The sequence below is a fragment of the Accipiter gentilis genome, chromosome 26 (assembly GCF_929443795.1).
Source record: "Accipiter gentilis chromosome 26, bAccGen1.1, whole genome shotgun sequence".
Taxonomy (NCBI): Eukaryota; Metazoa; Chordata; class Aves; order Accipitriformes; family Accipitridae; genus Astur; species Astur gentilis.
The window spans coordinates 4,657,752-4,675,028 of NC_064905.1; the positions used below are offsets into that span (position 1 = coordinate 4,657,752).

The following is a 17,277-nucleotide window of genomic DNA, read 5'->3' on the forward strand; positions in this document are numbered from 1 at the left end:
GCCTGAATGGAGATTTTTTCAAAGCCTATGCACAAACTTGTTTGAATGTATTCTGTGACAATCACTTGGAATAAAAGGCGTTTTAACTGAAACAGTAAATCTAGTGTTAGCTCTTCAACTGAAACTAGTTTGATACCTAAACAGAGCCAACCAGTCTTGTGTTTAGCGAACATATACCTGTTTTGATTCATGTATAATTAGAAACATTGAAATGAATATAAATTCATGGATTTGAAAGTTTATTGGTATTTATTTGTTTTTTGGAGGCTAAAAGGGAAAACCAGTTACTTTTGTTAATACTTGCATTCAACAGTATTTCAATTAACTCCTCAAAATTGTTGCTTAAACATGTCTAAGGCATATTACCCACAGAAAGCAGGCATGATTTGGACACATTTCAGATCATAGACAAAGTGACAAATCCACTTTCTCCTACTATTTGGAGAAAGGATGCATCTGCAGAACTGAACATACATAACAGTGGAATGCAAGGTTTAATGCATTACAAAGGGTTAATTTCTTTAAGGAATACTTTGGTATCTGTATTTTAAGCACATTATTTGTGAATAGACAGACTAGAGGTTGCTGACCTCTAGTCAACAGTTAACTTCTGTACGTGCAAGTTATGGTTAGGTGCTTTCACATGTATAGGTAGTGTTTTGTAATCAGGGTTAGTGTTTGTTGTATGGATCGTAAGCATTATATAGGTTTAAGATTTTCTTCATTCAAGCTTTAAAGTTAAATTTTAGGTCAAGCATTTAATTGTAGTTCATAAATGTACTTCAGCAAGTCATGAACCACAATGAGTTACTCCATCTTTGTTTTATCTCAAAAAGCATCATTATAATTTCTCCCTCATGATCACAGTACTGATTTGGTGAACAGCACAAAGCTCAGAAAAGAAAAGGCTAAAAATCCCCCTGAATACTGAACTGGTGTTAAAAAGCCCTAAGGAAAAGACAAAAATTTCTCCAAACGGAAATAAACAAGCAAAAAGGCACTGTAAATATTTATGTTGCATATATACAGTGTCCACACTCCTCTGTAGTCACTAATTTAATTATTTGACATGTACTTCATTCAAGGGACGACACAGTTGTCCTGACACAAATCAAGGGTTTGTTATATAGCAGAAATGGTACTTCCAATATTTTAATGTAAAAACTGCATTCCTCTGGGAATTTCCACAAGAAAAACCCTAGAGTAAGAACACAGTAATTGTCAGAAACAGCATTTGTTCCTTGGCACAGCTAAAATAGGTCATTCAGTGTTACTTCTCGTTACAGTTTTATGCAAGACATTTATAGGACTTGAACGGATACGTCACTTTAAACATCATAAAACTTATCAGTCACAAGTTGTCACAAGATGACAAGTGAAGGAACTGCAAGTTTTTGCACAATGGTATTTTATAAAAATTTATAAGTTTAAGGCTTACTTCTATGATGTAACTCATGTTTCTACATCCAATATACAGGAAAAAGAAGACTTACTGGCATCACTTTTCCTTCTTCATCACAGACACACATTATCACTTCCACATTTCTCTGAGTTGTTTTATTGTATTTATCAAAATCTCCATAGAGCAATGTAATATAAATGTCATTTCTTATGTCTCCTAAAAAAGAAATGGAAAGGTTAAAAAAAATGCTGTGAAAACACAGAGTCAACTGAACTTCACAAGAGTACCTCTTTCTGCAGTGAAAGGGATAAAATATATCTTGTTTTCCATCTGAATTTAAGTTTTCATCTGTTATTCTTAGCTAAGAAAACACTACTGTGTGATGCGAAACGAACCAAATGGGAGTCCTCAAAGTCACTTGAAGCAATTCTCGTCCTGCACTGACACCTGCTGGTGAGGTGACGGATGAGGCCATCACTGAGTTTTCCCCAAATACACAGCTCTCTTTCTAGAGGGAGCTTTATATTTTAATTTTCTCCTATGAACAAATTAATGACTTCTTTTAAAAGAAGTATCGCGATTTGAATTGAAGGGCTTGGGGGGGTGTGGCATTTGTTCTTAAAAAAGGAGCACTGCAGACAGTGAATTACTTCAATTGGAAGATATCTTACTGTAAATCCCACCCCCCAAAATCAAGATATTGTAAACTCATATTTATTAAAGAACAGTGGTAAGTAACAGTAAAAATAAGGTTAATTTAAAATTCAAGTAAGCATACACCATAATCTACTTCGAAGACAAGAAAGCTATGTACAAAGAGCTTGGATTATCCCTCAATTTTCTTCATTTTATTGTTTCTGTTTAAGTACTAGAAAATACTTTCCAAGGGTTTCACTGTTTTATATAAGCTTCTAATATTGGAACATAACTTACTATGAAGAGTGAATTCTAAAGAGCCTCTGAGTTACTCATTACAGAAGTAAGTAAATAAGGCTGCAGTTGATGCTCATTAACCTAGGAATGGATTTTTTTTTTTTTCATTCCCTATTACAGAACAAAGCATCTCCTACCTGGCATGATTATTTCAGGAAATCCTAACTTTCTAGCAACAACTGTGGTTCTGTCTACAAGATGTGGATAGTCCTTCCTAGTTTGAATCACATCTCCAACAAGCATTTTCACAGTTACCCAAAGACCTATTAAGAGGCAGGAAAAAAAAAAAATTACATTTATTGTAAGGAAAAAAAAAAAATCTCTCTTCAGATGATTGCCCCTTCTACCCACCAAACAGTGATACAAATTTATTTCCCCCACTTCCTTTAGCTGAAAGTAAAAGCTCTATAATCCAAAACTCTAGCTACTAATTTAAATAGCCTCCAAGATTCTGCAACAAACTCATGATTCTTCACTTCCAGCTTCAATGTTGACCTACCACCATGGTGGTGTTACAGCCTCAAGATAAAAGCCTTTCTCTAAAATGTAAATGATATAAAATGAAGTTCCACAAAAAAACTTTGTTACTTTACTTAAAAATAAAAAATAAATAAAATCTACTTTACCTTGTCCACCACTGTCTCCTTTTGATGCAGTGACTTTGCTTAGAAGACTGTGTAAGAAGTCATTCTCTGCTGCTACCCTGCAGGGGAAAAAAACCAATGCCTACTAGGAATTAAGTGCTAGATATATCAAACACCATTCAGAACATAGATGACAAACAGCCTCAGTCCTCTTTGCTGTACTTGACCTTATTATGATATGTTCTTAAATTTCATTATCTCTCACTTCAAGTTGCAGACCACTCACATTAAGCTTATTTGTACACTGAAGTGAAAAAGATTAAATCAACAACTTTAGGAATGGCATTTTGTGACAGACTGACAATGTGGAAGCTTATCATTTTGTAGGAACACACAATGTGAATGCATTCACCAACATGCCAGTCCAATCCACTTTCCCCTGATAAACAGCCTGGCAAATAAACGAACTTCGATTTTTTTTTTTCAGCTGCTTTTGAAATTAGAAACAAATTCTCACATAACAAATGTGTTGGATCAAATTGTAAACAAGTGAAATAACAAACCAGTGTGTCATATTTGGGCCTTTCAGAATTAAATTTATTCTCCGTAGTACATAGCAGCAGTGCTACGTAGAATGCCCAAACATGTTTCCAGTGAATACTGGCATCTATGCATTTAATCTGCGAGTATCACATTTTTAGGCAGCTGATACGGCATTTTGTTGAAGATAGTTAACATATGACAATTCAACTACTTTTTAACTGAAACCCAATTTTTACTCAATTTTTTCTCAAATTCAAAACAGAATCAAGCACATAAATTACTAGTTATCCATACTTGCAAAGCTTACTGTTGAGTATGTGTAACTATTTAACTTGGGTTTTGTTAAATAGGACACAGTACCAGCTGTCTGAAGGAGCACATTCATAGAAATACATATTCATTTAACATGCTATGTAACCCCTGTCAAGTCTTAAATGCCTTCTAAAGTGATGCTTAAATAATTAGCACTATTGCAACATATAATTATTACAAGGAAAAATTATTTTTTCTTGAAATGTTTCACAGATTGTTACAGCCAAAGAGATATAGAAACATTTTTGTGCATATTAAAAAAAAAGGTATCTATGACTATCTTACGGGTGAAAGGGAATGAAATGCTGCTTTTCTTCATCACTTTCAGCTTTTCCTTTTATGATATCTGTAATATCCATAACTAGAAGAATAAAAGAAAAATAATCAAAACATAATAGCTTTGCAAATACTTCCTCTTATCTATGAATAATGTTCATTAATGTTCTTGTGCCTCAAGGTAAATTTTTCACTAGCAAGAAGCGTAGCCCATTAAGGGTAGGTATGTGGGGCAGAACATTTAGTGCAAAGTCCACGTTACAAACATGATGCTGTATAAAGGGAGAATTACTTCAGACTAGTTTTGGTCTAATCCTGTAAATACAGGTATAAGTGCATTGGTGGTGCTCTGGGCAAAAAAATCATTAGTTTTTCTTTTATCTACAAGGAATTTTATTATTATACCTGGTACTATGCTTGGGTTTTCACTGCATAGCACTAAGTATGAATTATTAGGAAATTAAATTCAAAAGCACATTTCTGACCTGAACTAAAACGTTATGTAGGCGCAGTCTTTATGGACTTAAAAGATTAAATATGGAAGATAGTCGATATAGCTGTTTCGCATTCTGACATGTCTTGGTAGAGATTCTATGGTCCAGGGTTGGCAAGTATCACTGGGGCCCTGCTTCAGATGTAACATAGGAGACACCAGTTACCTGCCACTCCAAAAGGCCGCCTTAGCCCTTGTGTGTATTTCTTTGAGTTACTGTCTTTGAGATCCATCCTTCCAACTCGGACTATTTGACAAACTAAATAAATTTTGTCTCTGCTAAGGTCTTTATTTCCAAGATCCTAAGATACAAACAAAAAAAGAATTGAAATATTGCTTGGGGAAGAACCAAGTTGTGAAATTAAAGAGGTACTCCAGTAATAAATTGAGCCTCAGTAATGCATGGGAAAAAAAAACCCAAACAAACCCAATAACCAAACTGAGCTCACAGAAAGGATTAAAAACCCGACAGCATAAAGTTTGAAGAAAATACAAGGTAAGATAAATAGAGGAAATAGTAGCAATCAAGAGGTACAGCAAACAACAACAAAAAAGAGTCATCAGTAAATTTATGAGGCAGCAAATTGATTTGAAGAAGGGACATGGAAGCATTGTCACTGCCTTAAAGCACTCAATGACTGGTCATCTTGCTCTTTTTCTAAGATTACTTCTGCCTCCTTTATGTTGCTTAATCTTCAGGACTTCTGATAGTGATCACACAGAAAAGAATTCGATGTGGAAATACATAGTAAGGTAAACTGGAAAACACTTACTGTGAACACTACTTTAAGATTGTTGAGCATATCAATTTCCTTTGGAAAGCCTCTACTCCCCCATCTCACCAAGTAGTTCTCACTGTTTTGAAGATAAATATCTTGTTGTCATGTGATTTAAAACTTCTTCCCTTTCACAGTACATTAAAAAACCACAGTACATAACAAAGGTCGCATAACAGGCAATAGTCTGTGGTGATTGTTTAAACCTAACACCAGACTGAAAAGTCAAGAAGAATGCTATACAAAATACCATCAGTAAGTTTTGAAAAATAACTTGAACATAAACCAGAATGGTACCTTTTTTGTAGGAAACATTACCATCGTCAGTCTGATGGGAATACTCAACAGAATCCTAATCTATCTTTGAGTTTATAAATTACTCCCATTTTGTCCTCTTCCCCGTTTCAGCACTTTACTCCAGACATCACAACATTCACCATCAAGAATAATCACTTAACTTTGAAGTGGTCTCAGGCTTCTCCAAAATTCTGAAATGTTCAATCCAGGAATTACCTATCAAAATATTTGGCATCCCTTACCCTCGAATTCTTTAGTAATTGCCAATGACTAGATCTGTCCACACTTGCCTTTGCTTTTTGTTTTCTTCCTTTTATTTACGTATTCCCTACATTACTAGCATCTTAGCAACTATTTTACTTCATTTTGGCTAGCTCCTTTTGTTACTTTTTGCAATAAAAGAAAGAGAAAGCTTACCTTATAATTGTTAATTTCTGTGGATCATATAGTGACATAAAGAGTTCTGCATCTTCTCCAATTCGGCAAACAAAATTGCGCACAAAGACATATAGGCTGTGGGTGGGGGATGAAGACATTCGGGAATACGACGCATAATCTGGTTGATCCTTTGACTACTCAGGAGGAGGAAAATCATTAGCTAGATCCATGAATTAAAATGGTGGGATACTACAAGCAATTTCAATTTTTATCATATGTAACAGTTAATCTTGAAAAATCATAGAAAATTTGGATAAAAATACTTGTTTCCAGCAAATAAGGGTTGCCCTGTATATTCCTCTGAAAGACATTGCTTACTAACACTGACATGACTACAAATAAGTTTCTGACCCTCCGCAACACTTTACCAGTATATCAGCACCCTTTTCTACTATTAAGCTAGCAAGTTAGCACCTTAGAAGGTGCAGAAGTGACATAGGTATGGAAGATCTCACCTTCCTCTCCAGAGCCTTCAGTGTATGCAAGGAGATAAAAAGCTCAGACTGGGTTCTTCAAAACACTGTACCCAGACTAGGGAGCTAGCTCTGTGTGCAAATAATGAAAAAGCTGATGACCGAGATGCCTTAAATCAATCTTTTGCAGTACTTAGGGGACTTACTTAGCATGAGTAAGAACTTCCTTTTTATGGGATTCTAAGCATATTATGCTTTCCAGGTAGGCGTCTCCTTTTAGAAATGGAACAGGGATTACTTTTATGAATATTTCCAAGGAACACAATAGTTCAGCTGTTTCTCTTCACTTCCCTTCACTTCCAGAAACCTTCCTTTCTTGAAAATCTTACATTTACTTTCATTCAGGAGAAAAGAGCCCTCCTGTATATGAATGTATTCAAAAACTTACCTCCCAAGAAAATCAGGCTGCTTTCAGTGGAACTATTCTGAAGTCTTTTACTAAAATTTTGGTAAAAGACTGCACCTATAGGATTTGACAATGTTTTTGCTATGCTGTAAGAACTTAAACCCATTTAGGGGAAGGGAGCAGGGAGTTGGACTTGATGATCCTTATGGGTCCCTTCCAACTTGAGATATTCTATGATTCTATGACTTCCATATCTTAGGCCAGTTCTTCAGCCACTGGGCAACTGTGTAAAGGCTGAAACGTTATCACCACTTTTAAAGAGAAGAGAAAGTATCAAGCTGTCACTCCAGAGGTAAGTCTACAAGTCTGAAAGCTAGGAACACTAGCAAACCAAATACACCTCTTTGAAAAGGAGACAAATAATATATGCTGAGATCAGGACACAGCTGAGCAGGTTCACCGACTCAAAAATAGGCTCCTAATTTATACCTACCTCTCCTTTTAACCACCTAGAAACAGCTACTTGCCTTTGATGGCCTAAAGCTCTTTTTATCCATTGGTTGGCTCTATTTTTAAGACAAGCCAACAAAGTCTATTGCAGACTACAAAGTTTTATTTCCCTTATATTGTCAGTTAATTACATTTTGATGTCTGGGAAGCAAGATTTATTTAGTGACACTGATAAGAACAACTCTTAAGGTGTTTTCCATTGATTTGTCATGGGCATTATTGAAGTGTCTTAACAGCCCAACCTTTTTTTGTCAAGTGTTTTACTTGCTTTATTACTGTTTATTTTCTTATGAATGAGGAAAAGAACCCAAGTACCTTACAACTCCCTGAACAGATTTAATATACAAAAAGGTCAAGGAAGTGTAGTCTCCTGCTTTGCGTTTTAAAAGGTGAAATTTATGCACTCATCAGCTTTGCTAAGGCCTGCTAACTTCTGGTGTCCACAAAATTATGCTGAGTTCACCCGAATTCCTCTTTAGTGAGCTTAAATTCTTCACCTCCATCAGACTGACTAATAAGCAGCAACACATAGCAAACAACTAGTGTTGTAACAAGACCTTCTAGAAAAGAGCTTTGGTTAGTCATAGCTTGCAGTCTGAACTCCAAGTATGCAACTATTAACTGTGTGAATCACCCTACTGAGTAGCCCACAGATGGAATGAGGAGACATATTTCTATTTAGGAATCCAAGAATGGATTTAGAACCAGCTTTAGACACAGGCTATCAGCCTAGCCCACAGCCTGAATCCAGGGCACAAATGCAACTAACTCAATTTGAGGCTTAACCATATTTATAACACAGGAATATGAATCTCCACTTAGTTCAGTCAGAGGCAAAAGTTTCCACCAACTTTTGTGGTAGAAGGTTACATCCTTCAACTCTTATACTGGTTTTTCATTTTGATTTTAACAAAGGAAGCATTAAGGTTGGCCAGTCATTCCTACCATTTCCTCCTTAATTCGCTCAGTGATTTTATTAGTCGCTTCTTCATGTGCATGAAATAGGCTGATGACACTGGTTTTATCTGGATCCAAGATATTTCCATCTTCATCTCTAACTATGAGATCTAGTTCAAGTATCCTGTGAAAATACAAAGATCATAATGGCAGGGTTATTTCCTTGTATAAAAATAAAGCTTAGAAATGTAACACAAGTTGCTGCTTCAAGTTTTAAAGGAATAAAGTAAGTTTTAATATATGCAACAGTACTTGATTGAAGAAAAATTTAACTAAACCCCATGATTTTCTTTTCAAGATGCTGAACAGTATTTATCAGTTTTCAGAATTTATAGTAATGTCACCAAAGCATTTAAATGCCTGTCACATAAAATAGATTCACCATGTTCAGTGACTTCAAGCGGTCTTCATCCATTTTGCTTTTTAACATATAATCTTTGTAATCAAGATGCATAGGTTTTTCCTGTTACCTTCTGCTTTTACGTTGCTCTCTTACTCTCCCAGTCCTGTTAACTAACTACTATGCTCTATTCTCCTTTGCTCTCATACAAATAGTGCCTTTTTTCCTTCCACACTTCTTTTTTTTTCCCCTCAAAACTCAAACCTTAAGTCTTACCTCCATACATCCTACATATTCTTGCCCAGTGTCATGGTGTCATCTCAGCCAAGAATTACCCTTTCTTGCCTATCTAGGATCTCACTCCTCCTATCCCCCTCTAAAATTGGTCTACTTCACACTGGACTGTACCTTTCACAGTTTCTAAAAGGTACTGGCTGCCCTTATGTCACTGTTAATGTTGTTTGAAGCAGTTTGTATCAGACTGCAGGGTGTCTTCATCACCTGACATGATTATTCACAACCTCTCCTGATTTGTTGTTCAATCTCCTCTCCCACAATGACCCACTCAGCCTCCATCGTCATTCCCCTTTATTACTTCTCCACAGTTTGGCAAGTTTCCTTCACACGTCACAACTCAATCCCACACTTAAAGGCACTTACAAACACTATCCAACTTGCACTTTTCCTCTATACAATCCCAAACCATTTTAAAAATCCCCTCCACCCCTGCTTCTCTAAAGGAAAAAGCTTGCTTACTATCTCATCATTTTGAAAGAAGAGTGTGAAAACAAAAGTCTGAAAGCAAAGAAATGTTAGTGTTGACTTAATCAGAGCTAGGCTTCTTCGACTGGAACATTTCCAAGCAAGATCTGTCTTGGAGTGACCATTCAGCTCCACATCATGTAGCAGGACACATGTAATCCCATAACGTGTTGTGTGAGAATACAGTTTATCAGAAATCTGTGCATCCAAGTCACAGTGGACCAGTGAAGAGTTTCATAACATATTGTGGTCATTGTTTATGCCTAGCCACAGCTAATTGAATACTTTCAGCTGCATGGAGGCCTTTAGGCCACAATAACCACAGTCACTTGTAATAGCTAAATACAGTTTATAAGCAGATTCCAGTGCCTATAAAACCAATACCATGAAGATTTGTTTACCAAGCTCTCTCTCCCCCTTTATCAGATGGTGGAACACCACTCAACCCCACACAACCACATTTTTGCCAAAAATGAGTCGCGTTGCAGTGACTTTTCATTAGCACAAAGCAGACAAGGCATTTTGTCAAATAACTATTCTATTGCTGGTTGTTTCACTTCTATTGCCAGAACCAGAGTCCTGCCTAGAAATTCCCTGGTAAATTGGGGGGTGGGAGGGAGGGGGAGGGTAGCAATGTGGTGCCTTTAGCAAAGGCTGTGTACACTTCAGACTTTTGCTTTTCATCTACCACCCTAAGGTCTCTCAGCACTACTTTGGAAGTGGTAACATAACACTACTAGAGGTAAGCTGTGTTTGTGAAGGATGGACAGGACACATATAAAGGCCAGTTATCTGACCTCAAATCCTTACAACTGACAAGCTCATATATCTATAATTAACAAATTAATATTTTGAAAAAGTCATTTGCTATGATAAGCCTCAACATGCTATGTATTATTATCACAGGAATAACAGGGAGAAGCTTGAAAAGGCAGATTCAGTATGTCTACATCTCACATTAATGAGTTACAAAACTGCAAACAAGAAAACTTTATGAACATCTCTGTTCTAGATGGGTGCTTTAAAATCAGTCATGTTTTCCAGAAGCAACGTAGGCCACTTACTTGTTACCATAGTCAATTTTGGAAGTGACTTTCTGTTTGAGTTCTTTGAGCTCATCTTTTGGCAAAGTCCCGGACAGAAGCTGTGACCGCCACTCCATTAAGTCATACATCATAGACTGCACCTGCTGGAACCGCTCTTTCTTATTGGTCTAAGATATAGAAGAAAACAACAGGTTTCAAGCTTCAAGTTGAAGTGAAACATTGGTCTTGACAATTAAAGGATGTGTCATATTTAATGCTAAATTATTGCAGGAGCAAGAATTAGGCAAAGTACTGAGCCTGGCTTTCTTCCTCCTCTCATCCTAGAAATTGTTAAAGACAGAATCTCCCATGTGACCATAAAGAAATGACATGAAATTTAAGCAGTTTGTATGGGGATAGGGAATAATGTTATTTTGTTTGGGTTTTTTTTTTAAATTGTGCTGTTTTAAAGTTTCTTAACTAAGTCTCATCAAGAGAAAGCATTGTAGAAGCAATTTACTTCTGTATCAGAAACTGATAAGAGCATGCTGGGAACAACAACATTTGATTGTATTATTAATACATTTAAGAAAAAAGTGAAAGAATGCATAGAAGTCACAAAAGCAGTTTCAGTGTCATTTACTGAAACAAGAAAAGTTTTGATTGTTGACTTTAACAAGAGGAAGACTAAGAAGTGACATGTTTCAGAAAACAGAACAAAAAGCAAAATCCAATGGCTGGGATCCTGGAGCAGTAAATGCAAGTTGTTGAAACAGGTTATCCATTAGAAGAGACTACTCAGGTACTAGAGGATTCACCATCTTGTGATGTTTTTCCAGTCAACACTTTAACCAAATCCTGATGGCTAAAAATTCATCAATAACTCACTAGAATCAGTAGGGATTAATGTAGGGTTACAACATGCAAAATATCTGATTATGATAATGTAAAAATTAGTCTTCTGTCCTTCAAATTCAAATTTTATCTCTCAAGAATCTTGTAGTCCAAGGACAGGTACAATATCATAAGAAATGTTTGGTCTATGTATGAAGGGTAGCTGAGGCCTGCAAAAATATTTCAGGTCCAATTAAAATAAAAAGATGATTGAAAAGAACTCATAAATCACTTCTACAGTTCCGTACTACACTGTAGGCATTACAAGCATATGCAAAAGACCACCATGACTGCTGGTTGCTAACTTAAAAGGAACACAGATGCTGATACAGTGGCCATTTTGACTAATACCTCTGAATTGTTTACACTTTTATGTATTGGTAAAAGTGCTTACAGGAAAAAATCACTTTCTCCAAAAATGGAGTAAAACATGTTTTCCTTTAAGAAATGTAAAATTAAGATGTTGAAAGTAAAAAGACTGACTTCTTGAAATTGCCTATTGTTAATATCTACAGGTTCCCAGTAACCCTTGACCAACTTTTGTTCTATCATCTGAAGAACATGGTTAATCTTTTTCAAAAACATCTTAGTTATGTTTGATACTCCTGTCTTGAAACTTGTCAACTCTACAAAGAACAAATATGAAAAATTTATCATGTACAGGATACTCAAGTTTGAAACTAAAGGCATGAAGTTACACCACTCCTCAGCAGTAAGTCAGCCTTTTATTTTAAAGCCATTGAAGAAAATGGTAATCCTCTAAGCAGTGATGAAGAAATAATTTCTTAAATCCTCCCAGATCCTGCCCTGCATCTAAGACACAACACTAATTTGAACAAGGCCTCAATATGCATAAATAGGACTAATTAACAGGCCACACATGGCATGCAAAAATGTCATACCACATAGAGCTGTTTCCAGATGCTTCCCCATTCCCAGAGAGTAGTGGTAACTTCTTGAACTAAAGGAATTTCAGCAGGTATTATATTTTCTGTATGTCTAGGAAAGAGAAGAATATTTAACACAATGAAAGTGAAATAGAGTATCTGAATTTCAGGGGTTTATATTATAGTTACTGTGTTTAAGGCATATAAAAGCCTTAAAATTCATTCTTTAGCAGACAAGATCCTTAATGTAATAAAACAGTTAAATTCAATACCTTTTCTTTTCAACAGTAACTTCCTTAATGTGGATGAAAGACTTAGGAAATATTCCCTGTTGAAGAAGGATAAAAAAAGTGAAAAAATACGATGTACTCTTACTCTCCAAGAACATGTAAGTAACAAATGAGAGCCTTCCAAAAGCCATTTCTAAGTTTTCTTCATAAAACTGTGACTATGCACATAAACTAATTTCCAAATTAACTGCTGCCTATCTAGTTGTCTGTCCAGCTAGATGCATGTGTTTGACGCACAAATAATAGAAGGTTTGTCATATCCTTTTCTGCAAACATGGAATGCATAGAATTAAATTTCTTCATAAGAAACACCATCTTCCACCCCCATCCGCCCACCTATTCCACCAGACAACTGTACATACAGTGTAAATACAGTAAAGAACATTTTTTCTGGGCATCAGCACATATATTTCTTGTTCTAGGAAAAAAGTGCAGTCTAATTTAGAGATCAGCTTGATTATCAAACCAAAGGAGAGACAGTGATATAGTATCATTGCATCTAGTGAAAGAAATATTGATAGACAAAGGAAATCACTAGGGACGAATAGCAAAATGGCCACTGACATGAAGGACAGTAAACTCAAAGTTTACTTTGAAGCATAAGAGCCAGGAACACTGTGTCTAAGACAAATTGCTTTAAGGAAAAAGAACAACCTTTCATTTGCAGTGCATAACGAAGGCAGACACTTAGTAAAGCCATAAACTCTCAGCCCTCCTAGGTATTTGTGGCACCACTGCAACTGAGATTATAGTCTCATTTTGTACTACCTAGGACCATGCAGTAAGATGCCCCAGCACAAAGGAGGCACCAGATTTCATTACATTCTCCACATTTATTTTTAATTGACTTGCGTAGAAAAAAAAATGGTCACCAGACAAAATGTTCTAATGTGATGTGTCCTTGCTCTACAACAGCTGAAATGTTTTAAGTCACCCTAAACAAATGTTTGACTATCAATCTACCTGTGACAGTCCTCACATTAACTAGCAAACCTAGTCTTGGTAATTAAGCTAGGTTCTTCTTGGATTCTTCTCTGTTCAATAACTGACATCCATATGTGGTACTTCACAAAGTCCTTCTCTCAATTAGATTTCAGATTTTATAGCCATTTTCTTTTAGCACTGGATCTTAATCAAAACACAATCATATCTTATCACTTCCACAGTTTTTCATTAAGATTTATGTTCAAAAGAATCCATGAAAAAGCAAAGTAAAAAAGAAGGTCCCATCAACAGTAAATTTAGTAGTCTTATTATATGAAATTAATAATACTTCTTAAAACATGTTATGCATGTTGCCCTTGATGAAACCCTTCAGCAATATTAAGAATTAAAAGGATGGCATTAGTTCTGGTAAATATTTTCCTTTAGTTCTAGAGTAAATTTTAATAAATTAAAATAAAAACTTTGTTAGAACAAACAGCAATAGCATTTTGAGCCAAAAGAAACATCAAAGGAGTATTTAAAACACAATGATAGTTTTGGTTAGGATGAAAGGATGGTTAGCCATTCGCTCATATCCATCCTCAACTATTGCAGGTCAACCAGCCTATAGTAACTACTGTTGGTGGCTTCCACTGAAATACTTTGCTGTATCAAGAGCTTGTGAACTACCTTATCACTAGCCTGGCTTCAACCTCATCTGTGACGAGCCAGAAATGGAAGCAATCAAATGAGGTGTACTATGCAGAGCTCATAGAACATAAGAAACAACATGTAGAAGTCTGGAGAAAATTATTATGCATAATTATCACAAATAATTATTCATTTCTCTATCTTTTAGGATGTTCAGTCATTAAGCAATGAAGTGAAATAGTAAATCAAGCATCTAATACTTCCAAAAGAAAGCTATAACATTTTACTGTCATGTACAGTTTGAATATAGACAGCAATTAGTTGCTCTAAGTTAGTGCAAGTTCTTGCTAATACCTACGAGCCATTGAATACAATAACAAAAAGTAGAAATAGACAACTTAACACTGTTCTTATTTTTTTCTGGTGGCATATTCGCTGCCCACAACTGTCCTTCTTCTCCCCAGATTCCCTTTTTTAAGTGGCTGTGAAGGTTTTATACATCCTTTTTCCAGGCTACAGGGAAGCAACTTCCACCAAACATTTTTACTGTAATATAGGGATGAGTGTTTAACTTCAAATGCCTTTGCATTGCTGCTCCCTAAAAAAATCCGATGCTAGGAGCAAGTTTCAGCAAAACCCTTTTCTTCTAGAAAAGTCCATTTGAAACTAAAAAGCAATTTTCTTGCTACCTAACTCAGGAATCATCATACCCAGGGTAAAACATATTCATTTGTGGGTTTCCATCTTTAGGTATAAGAATACTGAGGTGTTTTTTATTAATATGATTTTTGTACATTAGAAATATATTTAAGAATTTAAGCCTAATGGGAGTTGTTTAGATTGAATGTAGCCTAAAGAATCCATAGAAAAAAGTGCAGAAACAGACACATTAGCAGTCAATTTTCTCAAATATTTATTTCAAATGATGTCTTCATCAGTCTGTTAACCTGAAGGCACCGTAATTTTTTCTTCATTGATCTGTTTCTCCCAGTCTTCACTTCTAATATTTACCAACATTGTCCAGGACAAATACTGATCATTTTGTTCATCTCAAAAGGAAAGAAAATGGAGATAGCTGACTTCAGAGATCAGAATACAACTATCTGATAAGAGATACTAAAAAAAACCCAAACCACTTGATGAGTTGATTTTTTAAAAGTACTCTCACAGGAATAAATAGTGTCATCTTACCTCTGATCCTTTATGTCTCACTAGATAACCCTTGTACCAATCTAAAAGGAATAAAGAGTGCACTTAGTATGACAGAAGATATGCATAAAAAAGCATATAATAAAGTCATGGGTTTTGTTTCACATAAGAACTATCTAGCATAGGATGTTTAAAAATTAATAGTTGCTCCAAAAATACATAGATGAAAGTAAAGTGAATTATCAGGAAGCATATTTAGCATGACTTGCGCATTAGCAAGTATGATTATATGGTCTACTTTCAAGTCTTGAATAGTAAGTACAGAGATTACAGAGAATTTACCACCCCCACACTCACATAAAAAGGGTAGGATAAGCTGGTTTGTAACGTAATATCTAACACACACATATGTATCTCTCTCAACCAAGATCACTCAGGATACTGGATAGCCCAAGAAGCTCTTCCAATTGTGTTCTATGTGTAGTATTAATCCAATACAGTACATGGTTGTTATATATCCGACTTCCTTGAATGTAGGTAGAGTAAGCCATCTTTCTGTCATGAGGAATTACAGCTTTTGGACCCAGCTCGAATAATAAGCAGCTTCCTAGGGTAAAGTTCAAGTTAGAAACTCAAGAAAATGAAAGGCCATTATGGGGCTTCTGCTCCATTCATAACTGGAAACCCCTTCTGAAGGAAAAGATTGCAGTATTGCAGTAGTGGCAATTAAAATACTAATTCAGACTTTTTTCCATCTATGCCCCTGTTAAGTCACAATAAACTCCTACAAAGAACATAAAATGAAGAGTTCAGTCTTACTAAGCTACAGCAGAAGCCACGTCCACTACGCACATGTTCCATCATGAAACATTACCTGCACAGCAACAGTATTCAACTCTGTTGAATTATTCTATTTCACCCCAAAGAAAGCATTTTATGACTAAAAGCATACATTTTTCTGAGTATAATTTCATGAACAGATGTTATCTTTCCTACCACCTTTTTTCTCTCACCATTTCTAACACAGCACAGGTTTTTCAGCCATGCAACCGAAGCATGAAAACAACAAAAAACCCAAACCCCAAACAATGCTGTGAGAAAGGCCATGTTAAAAGTTACAGGAGAATCGCTGACCTCAAAGGCAGACCCAGAACAGATTTTTTCAGGTTTTTAGCACTGGGATTTTTTCCCAGTATCTTCTCAAAAACAGAATTTCAACTTTTAAACTGCATATAGTCTCCAATTTACAACCAAACACTTAAAATTATTTCATCCCATTGGCTGTGACTGCACGTGTATGTTCTGTACATATATTTTGTGCATGCAAAATGAACTTAAATAGCATGTAAAATGAGTGCAGGAAAAGAACTGTTACTGTTGGTTAGTCTTCAGATGCAGCTGGCAGCATGTTTTTAAGATACCTGATAAGAGATGAACTTCCTCACTTGCACAACACAAAAGATTCCACTTCTTCATTGACTAGCATATTTTTATAAAGCAAGCTATGACATAGCGTGTTAAGGGCAGAGGATTTAGAAAAGACTTTTAGACAGGCATGACATCCCATGGTATGGAATACCCCTTTGGCCAGTTTGGGTCAGCTGTCCTGGCTGTGTCCCCTCCCAAGTTCTTGTGCCCCTCCAGCCTTCTCGCTGGCTGGGTGTGAAAAGCTGAAAAAACCTTGACTTAGTATAAACACTGCTTAGCAACAACTAAACACATCAGTGTGTTATTAACATTATTCTCATACTAAATCCAAAACATAACACTATACCAGCTACTAGAAAGAAAATTAACTCTATCCCAGCCGAAACCAGGACACAGCTTCAGATTCTTTGCAGCCTTATGACCACAACATACGAAGTGTCTTTCAACACTAAGCTGTCTCTATAACTGAATAATGCAGCAGCTGGCCTTTCTTTTTAACATAACTGCAGTTAATAAGATACAACTGACAGACAGTGGAAGTAGATTAAAGAACATAATTTTACAATACATTTTGCAAAGGTTGAAAC

At 35.9% G+C, this 17,277-nt stretch overlaps 1 protein-coding gene across 2 annotated transcripts in view; it reads right to left on the reverse strand.

Annotated features, from left to right (window-relative positions):
* The window catches only part of DOCK2 (dedicator of cytokinesis 2), a 214,236-nt gene that overhangs the window by 184,946 nt on the left and 12,013 nt on the right, over window positions 1-17,277 (reverse strand). For both annotated transcript variants that reach the window (XM_049829393.1, XM_049829394.1), the window contains exons 3-14: window positions 15,305-15,345; window positions 12,521-12,576; window positions 12,264-12,360; window positions 10,507-10,655; window positions 8,329-8,464; window positions 6,034-6,188; window positions 5,317-5,398; window positions 4,710-4,845; window positions 4,060-4,135; window positions 2,962-3,038; window positions 2,473-2,598; window positions 1,494-1,618 (exon numbers count right to left, since the gene is read on the reverse strand). In XM_049829393.1, the coding sequence (XP_049685350.1) occupies window positions 1,494-1,618; window positions 2,473-2,598; window positions 2,962-3,038; window positions 4,060-4,135; window positions 4,710-4,845; window positions 5,317-5,398; window positions 6,034-6,188; window positions 8,329-8,464; window positions 10,507-10,655; window positions 12,264-12,360; window positions 12,521-12,576; window positions 15,305-15,345 (1,256 nt within the window). The remainder of the gene's footprint in view (window positions 1-1,493; window positions 1,619-2,472; window positions 2,599-2,961; window positions 3,039-4,059; window positions 4,136-4,709; window positions 4,846-5,316; window positions 5,399-6,033; window positions 6,189-8,328; window positions 8,465-10,506; window positions 10,656-12,263; window positions 12,361-12,520; window positions 12,577-15,304; window positions 15,346-17,277) is intronic.